General features: G+C 39.1%; 1 protein-coding gene across 1 annotated transcript; it reads left to right on the top strand.

Annotated features, from left to right (window-relative positions):
* Positions 1-1,547: 1,547 nt before the first annotated feature.
* LOC134257270 (uncharacterized) lies at positions 1,548-2,657 on the top strand. The gene has a single exon (XM_062739911.1). The coding sequence runs from the start codon at positions 1,548-1,550 to the stop codon at positions 2,655-2,657; it is 1,110 nt and encodes a 369-aa protein (XP_062595895.1).
* Positions 2,658-9,335: the final 6,678 nt, after the last annotated feature.

The following is a 9,335-nucleotide window of genomic DNA, read 5'->3' as shown; positions in this document are numbered from 1 at the left end:
TGGGCATTCCCTCCTCCTCCTCTTCCCCTGGAATTAAAGTTCCCATTCATGTCCCTAAAATCACACGTTTTCAACCCTTGACGGCCTCCACCCCTCAACTACCTAAAGGCCTGAGATATAAATGTCGATATTGTGGAAAATTTATGTCAGGGAGAAAGCGAGAGATAAACACGAGAGCGACAAACACGGAGGATATGCCCCTCCTTAAGAGAGAGACACTATAAAAGGGAGTGACATGAGAGACTTCTCTTCATTGTTTTCAAAGATGGCCAAGAAGAAAAAGGGATGTTGTACGCGATTAAGAGCGCATGCCCCTCTTTTAAGAGTGTTATCAGACCCTCACTATTCCTCGTCTTTAAAAACGGGGATTTTAAAACATTGTTCTGGAGATTGTATTCTGAAAATTTGTGAGATCGTCTACAACCTATTAAAAGGGGTGTTACCTCTCAATTCGGCTCAGAAACGAAAACTAGCTCCAAAGAAACACATCTTAAGGAGACTGGTCCGACCCCAATCCATACAGAAACGACGAGCTTTATTAGTACAACAAAAAGGAGGAGGTATTTTACCCCTTTTAATCTCAGCAGCACCTTTACTGTTGGATGCCGGACATTCTGTCTATAAAGCCATTAAAAAGAAGAGGAACAACAAGATACAAAAATGAGTCGTAAAATGGTGTTAGTACCTGAAGTTCTGTTGAATGAACTCAAAGGTAAACTCCCCAAACCTCCGGAATTTCAATCTACTCTGAGTATAGGTCAAGAATTGGACCAGATTACCAGACGTGAAGATTTAACTCCAGAAGAAAAAGTGGCTTTATACGGTCAAGAACTTCATCGGTATAGGAATTATTTACAACAAGCGAGAGAGCCAACGACTACCAAAAAAACCCCTGCACCCTTAGCCCAGCACCACCAGCAGCCCCCAGCCCCCGCAGCAGCAGCAGCAGCTCCAGCAGTAGCAGCAGCACCACTAGCAGCCTCAGACCCCGAGATCGATCAACAAATCATTCAAAGTGTGAATAAACCCATGCAAAGAAAAGCTGAATTATTATTAAATCATTTAAAGAAAACCAACGTCTTGACTTGGGATAAAGACGGAGAAATCAGTTATCGAGGTCAAAAAGTACCCGATTCTAACATTGTGGATATAATGGCCGAAAACATGAGAACCAGATCCTTGAAAAATCGTCCGGTGCCTAAAGGATTAGATGAATTTGCTCAAGCTTTAAAAGAGACCCGTACTCCCATGACTTACTTGCAAAATCGAGACCTTATAAAAGCCATGCAGAAACCAGGAAAAATCAGTACTCCTAAAGGGGCTTTGAGTGACGACGACGACGAAGAGGAAGAGAGCGGATTTCAGGATGCTTCCTCTTCTTTTTTGACCCCTATTAGTCGACCTGTAGAGGCAAGATCAAGGGTGTTAAAAAAATTCACACCTAAATATAGTCCCTATCGAGCCCAAAAGCAATTAAAAACCCAAGAAGAAGAAGCCAATAAGAAATTAGAACAAATCGAGGAAAATTGGCTTCATTTGCCTAAGACATGAAGAAGAAGAAGAAGAAGAAGAAGAAGGAAGTAAAAGACATTTTAACAGAGATTTATTACGATCCTAAGAGAGGGTATGGAGGCATACAGACTTTGTATCGTCAGGTCAAAAGTCTGGGACATAAGATTTCTTTGAACACCATACGAGAATGGTTAAAAGAGCAAGATACCTATACCTTACATAAACCCATTCATAGAAAATTCCGGAGACAACAGACCAGAGTGACGGATATAGACGAACAATGGCAATTAGATTTAGCGGATGTGTCCAGTTTAAAGAAACATAATGACGGTTATACCTTTTTATTGTGTGCCATTGACGTCTTATCTAAATATGCATGGGTGGTGCCTTTAAAACAGAAAACGGGGAAAGAAATGATTCGAGGATTACAAGAGATTTTCCGACAAGACGGTCGACGTCCCGTCCGCATTCAATCGGATCAAGGCAAAGAATTTACCAATCGAGAATTCTTACAGGCGTTTAAATCCATTCATTTCTTTACCACTCGCAATACGGACACCAAAGCCAGTATCGTGGAACGATTTCAGAGAACCCTCAAAGCACGCATGTGGCGATATTTCACTCGGAATAAAACCAGACGGTATTTAGAGATCTTACCGGATTTAGTGTATGCTTACAATCATACCTATCATCGCAGTATCCAAAGAACCCCAGCTCAAGTGAAGCCCTCGAATGTGTTAAAAGTCTGGAAAACTTTATATGGGGAAGAATCATCACCTAAACCAAAACCCCCCAAGTTTAAAACAGGAGATAAAGTGCGCATCAGTAAAGCTAAACGCACTTTTGAAAAAGGATATTTACCGAACTGGACCACGGAAATATTTACCATTGCTCAACGAGTCCCCGGTCGGTATCCTTACGTGTATCGAGTACAAGATTATAACCAGGAGGAATTAGAAGGGACTTTTTACGAGAAAGAATTACAACAGATCATTAAAAAAGACGACGTGTACGAAGTGGAGGAAATCTTGGGGTATAAAAAGCGACGAGTCGGGAAGAAAATCATTCAAGAAGTCAAAGTCCGGTGGAAAGGATATCCCCCTAGTTTCGATTCATGGATTCCCCAAACGGATCTCATCAAATAACACCTCATTGGAAATGTTGTGGAGAGAATATTCCTCGAGAAGAAATTGTGTATTTTGCACAATTATTCATTTGTATTTCCCTCATCATCACCAGTGTGGTCATGTTAGCTTTACACGATTCTAATCGAGAATATTGGATGGTCTGTGTGAGTTCTTCGGTCGGTTACATCATGCCTAGTCCTACCATGATACATCATACCCCTAGGGTCAAGAAGACCAATTCACCCAGTTAATCCCGGAATCTAAAAATAGATACACCCCTCTATATAAAAAGGAGACACCATAACCCTAAGAGGATCATTTCTGATCTGAGTGAGGGACAGAGCACACATCATGGATTTTTTAAGCTCAGAGTATCGTTGGAAAATAGTAGAACCTGAAGGGACTAGTCACAAAGGAGAATGGATGAAAAACAAAGAGACATGTATTCAAGATTTCTTTGATAAGAATCCAGGACAAAACAGGTCTCAATGAAATCTACCTGTATAAGAGATTCAAGTTACCGCACCGCAAAAGAAGCAAACACATGGTCTTATTAGGACCCAGATCACCTAAATATGGAGAATTTAAATGGAAAGTCAATTACGTCTTGGCTCACCGAACACAGGGACCCGAGAAGACTTGGATTCATGGGAAATGGATGAAAAAAGCTGGAGATTGTATGAAAGACTATTTGGAAGAAGTGGTCGTAAAAGGATACGATATCATGGACTGTGCTTGTGAAACAGACTATTTGTACATGAGGAGACCTTTTCCCATACAAAAAGAACTGAACAGAAGTTTTGAATGTTTGTTATTATGATGTTCTTGTTCTTGTTGTTGTTGTTGTTATGAATAAAAAAAATAAAAAGAAAAAAACCAAAAAAATTCTAGTGTTGTTAGTTATTTTTTTCCCACATATACACACATACAACTAAACGCTCTATATACACACAACAGAACGCTCTATATACACTAGCTTTGTCATGATGACGTCACAATCACGGATTTGAATCGCTGCCAAGTAATACCTGTGTAGTCAGCATAAAAAAAACGTAGGTCTATCGTATTGATGCACACGCCCCCTAATTTTTTGCACACGGTCCTTACAGGTATAAAAAGGTAGGTCAAAGGTGCACACGGCTCACAGCAGGTATATAAAGCGGAGCTGGGAGTACCCTGCACTCATTATTTAGCCATCATGTCTTTTGTGTGGAGAATTATCTATTGGATTGATGTAGAAAAAACAATATGCTATCACTGCAATGAGAAGACGAAAGAGATACATAAATACGTCGGCTACAACGATGCGGGAGAAGTTGTTGATTGGTACTGGGGATGTAGTAAATGTAGAGAACCTATGCCACACTGGATGGTAGATGACCCCCCTTCCATGGAGACTTGTGGTTGTAGCTGGTGCCTGAAATATTTCATCTGGAAGAAAGGAATTGAAAACATACCGCCTCCCCGATGGGTGAAAATGACCAGGAACAGACCGTTGAAAGAATGTATGATGTGCTGCCAGGAAAAGACTCGAGGAAAATGGAAATGCGGACAATGCCGGCAATATCCGTGTTGTGAAAAGTGTGTGAAGAAACTCTTTGAGACTTCCTACAAGAAATGCCCCTTATGCCGATATGAAGGACAATAAAATCATTTTTTGTATTTTTTGACTTGAATAAAAATTTGTGTTTAAAAATTCTTTGTTGTTTTGTTGTTTGTTTTAAAAATAACTTAAAAAATAAAATAAAAATAGATGAAAGGTTTTTATCAAGAGGTACATCACAAACCCTCTCTCATTCTGAAAAAGGACACTGAACAAGTCAGACGTGTTTTTTGTTTCAAAGATGCAGTATCGTTGGTATTGTGAGAGTCCCATTAGTCAGTGTATGTACATGCAAGGAGGGTGGATGAAAACTAAAATAGGAGCCATCATGGATTTCTTTGAAAATCATCCAGGCTATTACCTGGAGAATGTGTGGTTGGAAAAAAGAATGAAAATTCCCTATCCTCTAACAGGATCTAGAGTGAGGGTGAAAATCAACCAACATTATCAGCAATTCAAATGGGTTACTTGTACTCAAAGGAATCGAAACTGACACCCATCAACACCATTCAGAATGAAAGTTCATGGTACTCGGACATTGGAGATTGTCTGAAATATTATTTCAAGATGGAGAAAAAAGGACTGATGTTTCCACCTCATTATTGTCCTACAGAGTACTTGTATTGTCGCATCCCCTTTTACCATTTAGAAAGAAGACAAACAGGTCTCTTTAAGGAAGAAGACAGATTAAAGAAAGGGATCGGTGGAAAAGAAAGGACATTTGTTGACTCGAGTGATTGAGGACCCAGATCATCAAAACTTAAGAAGACCATGAATGAAAAGACGAAATTAAAATGGGTAAGGTATGTGGATTATTCCCAATTCATCAAACTAAATAAATTTTTTGAATAAATAAAACCCTCTGTCAGTCTGAATTGAAAAAAAAAAAACTTGTGTTGTTATAAATACAAATGTAAAGTATCTTGATTTTCTTACTGTCAGCAATAGGTCTTTTTAATCCTCTCTTTTTAGAATTGGCCGGTAACGCTGTGAGGATGGGTTGGTTAATGGTCACACATCTTTGTTTTATTTTAGAATTTTTGTATTTTTTCCTACAGGCCCTTCTGTGTCTTTAAAAGTTCTGGGTCGGTAAGACAATAATTTCTCCAGATAAGCTTTGTAAGGATTCTGGCCGGGGTCATTATTTTGGGTTTTACATGGAACTTTATTATTCAACTGTGTTTGCCCCAGTTTTTTACTTCCATCGTCTTCTTTTTCTGAACAAGGGATAGTGATCTCCTTGTCCTTTGATTTCAAAAATGGGAGCGGTGTCAGAATTAAAGTATTTTGGGGTCCTATATTCTTCCCATTAAAACAATTGAGCATTTCTGGATGTTTTTTTCTTTTTCCCACTACATCCTTCTGTTCTGCTCGTCTATCTTCTCTCTCGGCCATCTAAATGATATGCTTGTCTTCTAAAGCAATATTAGTTGGAAAATGTTTTTATCACAATGTATTCAAACACATCTAAAATTCCTTTTTCCTTGGACCCCCTCGGGCTAACAGGATCTTTGACTTTCTTCTTCTTCTTCTTCCTCGACCTTTTTGTTCTTCTTCTTTCTTTCTAAATGGTAAAGAGACTCCTCGATTGAAAGCAAATAGACCTGTATTTTTGGCCGCATTGAGTCCGTGGGTTAAAAGAGCATTTCTGATGTTTTTTCTTTTTCCCACCACATCCCTGCCTATCTTCACTCCGGCCATGAGGGCTTGTTGTTTCCCATGTTGGAGTAGATCTCTGACAAATCCTCGACCTTTTTGTAGCCCCATGGCTAACTTGGCCGCGTTCTTTGAGAGTCAAACCTGAGCCTATGCCCGGTAGGGGTATGTTGGGGACTGCTGCCGAGAGGAAGTTTAAAAAATTTCCTCCTTTTTGAGGTTTCATGTGAGTTAAAAGCCTAAATTTGAAAATCCTGTAAGCAGGAGTTCCCGAATTATCCAAGGGAAGGGCTCCCACCAATCCAGAGATGATAGAACCTACTGCTCCGCCTTTTTGACGTAATAAACCTTTATGATAAGTCCAACTGTGTCCTCTTTGTCTCAGTAATCCGGGATGATACTGCATGGTTCATGTCGCTTGTTCAACTGACCTTTATATCCTCGGGGGACTTCCTTTTATACCCTTTTTTACGGCTGAATACAATACAGACAGCAGACCAGACAAGCCACCACGATAAGATGGAACACAATAACGGTACATTCATCTCAGTAGACTTTTCTGAAATGAAGTTTCACCACTGATTTACCACTTACAAAGGGCATGGGAGTCCCTAAAGGAGTCATGATGTGAATCTCAATGGTATCGAAATGTTTTTTACTTAGTTTCAAATATTCCGCTCGAATGGGTTCCCATTTGGCTTGTTTTGAATCCTCCAAATGAAATGTACAAGGCACCACTCTTAAGAGTTTCAAGGCATTGGAGCCTACCGTCTGGGGTTGAATCAAGTCACAATAGACATACATGGATTTCAGATTTTCATATAAATCCACAGTACTGTTTCCCAAGTAACTAATGTTGATCCATTTGGTCATGTTTTCTGTATCGTTCTGAAGAATGACTTTCTGACTGTCCATGCCTAGCTTATAAGCTAGGGATGTGGGGAAACGAATGCATAAGGGAGTAAGCATTTTTTCATTGATTTCATACATCACTCGATCATAGGTCTCGTAATATACTAATTTCATAGATTTTTCTTCATTTCCATCACCAAGGGTTTTCCATATTTTTTTCAATGATCTCTGTAGTCCTAGACTTATTTCCTCTGTTAAAGCCTTGGGGTGAGTGTAAGGCCCGGGTCTGAAGTGAATTCGTCTAATTTCCATCTTGCTATCTAGTTCAACGAGTGCAGGCCGTTTAGTATGGGCCCAATCGAGCAGTACAGGACATTGACGTAATGGCATTGGGTCTAAGGTTTTCATTTTAAATCTGCCATAAACATTGGGGTTTTTGATATGGCGAGCATAAGACTGAGGAACCAGGATGTCAAAATAAGCCTCCTTTTCTGTAATGTTTTTCAATGAATTGGGATACATCATTTCTGTTAAAGCCACTTCCCATTCTCCGTCGGTTAAATCTAGGGATTGTGGTAATAAGGTTTTAAATTGAGCAGTCGTATTGCTAGAAAAAGAGGCCATAGACCCATCACTGGGTAAAGTCATGTAAAACCCACTGCTCTCGGCCATGTTCAATCTAAGACTGAGACTCTAGACCTTAAGACCTTTGTATTTATAACAACACTTTTTTAAAAAAAAATTCAAAACATTTATTCAAAAAATTTACACATCTATTTCTTCTTCTTCTTCTTCTGATGATCGGTCCTCAATCACTCGAGTCAACAAATGTCCTTTCTTTTCCACCGAGTCTTTAATCTGGGAAAAGGGGATGCGACAATACAAGTACTCTGTAGGACAATAATGAGGTGGAAACATCAGTCCTTTTTTCTCCATCTTGAAATAATATTTCAGACAATCTCCAATGTCCGAGTACCATGAACTTTCATTCTGAATGGTGTTGATGGGTGTCAGTCGATTCCTTTGAGTACAAGTAACCCATTTGAATTGCTGATAATGTTGGTTGATTTTCACCCTCACTCTAGATCCTGTTAGAGGATAGGGAATTTTCATTCTTTTTTCCAACCACACATTCTCCAGGTAATAGCCTGGATGATTTTCAAAGAAATCCATGATGGCTCCTATTTTAGTTTTCATCCACCCTCCTTGCATGTACATACACTGACTAATGGGACTCTCACAATACCAACGATACTGCATCTTTGAAACAAAAAACACGTCTGACTTGTTCAGTGTCCTTTTTCAGAATGAGAGAGGGTTTGTTATATACCTCTTGATAAAACCTTTCATCTATTTTTATTTTATTTTTTAAATTTTTATTTTTTAAATTATATTTTATTTTTAAAACAAACAACAAAACAACAAAGAATTTTTAAACACAAATTTTTTATTCAAGTAAAAAATACAAAAAATGATTTTATTGTCCTTCATATCGGCATAAGGGGCATTTCTTGTAGGAAGTCTCAAAGAGTTTCTTCACACACTTTTCACAACACGGATATTGCCGGCATTGTCCGCATTTCCATTTTCCTCGAGTCTTTTCCTGGTAGCACATCATACATTCTTTCAAAGGTCTGTTCCTGGTCATTTTCACCCATCGGGGAGGCGGTATGTTCTCAATTCCTTTCTTCCAGATGAAATATTTCAGGCACCAGCTACAACCACAAGTCTCCATGGAAGGGGGGTCATCTACCATCCAGTGTGGCATAGGTTCTCTACATTTACTACATCCCCAGTACCAATCAACAACTTCTCCCGCATCGTTGTAGCCGACGTATTTATGTATCTCTTTCGTCTTCTCATTGCAGTGATAGCATATTGTTTTTTCTACATCAATCCAATAGATAATTCTCCACACAAAAGACATGATGGCTAAATAATGAGTGCAGGGTACTCCCAGCTCCGCTTTATATACCTGCTGTGAGCCGTGTGCACCTTTGACCTACCTTTTTATACCTGTAAGGACCGTGTGCAAAAAATTAGGGGGCGTGTGCATCAATACGATAGACCTACGTTTTTTATGCTGACTACACAGGTAAATACTTGGCAGCGATTCAAATCCGTGATTGTGACGTCATCATGACAAAGCTAGTGTATATAGAGCGCTCTGTTGTGTGTTGTGTGTATATAGAGCGTTTAGTTGTATGTGTGTATATAGGGGAAAAAAATAACTAACAACACTAGAATTTTTTTGGTTTTTTCTTTTTATTTTTTTATTCATAACAACAACAACAACAAGAACAAGAACATCATAATAACAAACATTCAAAACTTCTGTTCAGTTCTTTTTGTATGGGAAAAGGTCTCCTCATGTACAAATAGTCTGTTTCACAAGCACAGTCCATGATATCGTATCCTTTTACGACCACTTCTTCCAAATAGTCTTTCATACAATCTCCAGCTTTTTTCATCCATTTCCCATGAATCCAAGTCTTCTCGGGTCCCTGTGTTCGGTGAGCCAAGACGTAATTGACTTTCCATTTAAATTCTCCATATTTAGGTGATCTGGGTCCTAATAAGACCAT

The sequence above is a fragment of the Saccostrea cucullata genome, unplaced genomic scaffold (genome assembly GCF_032062105.1).
Source record: "Saccostrea cucullata isolate Sc308-1 unplaced genomic scaffold, CSIRO_AGI_Scuc_v1 ctg16984, whole genome shotgun sequence".
In the NCBI taxonomy this organism is placed as follows: domain Eukaryota; kingdom Metazoa; phylum Mollusca; class Bivalvia; order Ostreida; family Ostreidae; genus Saccostrea; species Saccostrea cuccullata.
Note: the sequence above shows the minus strand (reverse complement) of the source record. Positions and strands in the feature narration are given on the sequence as shown.

What these genes read in the sequence shown, in the direction of transcription:
- LOC134257270 (XM_062739911.1), top strand. Translation starts at nt 1,548, where the DNA reads ATGAAGAAGAAGAAGAAGAAGAAGAAGAAGGAAGTAAAAGACATTTTA.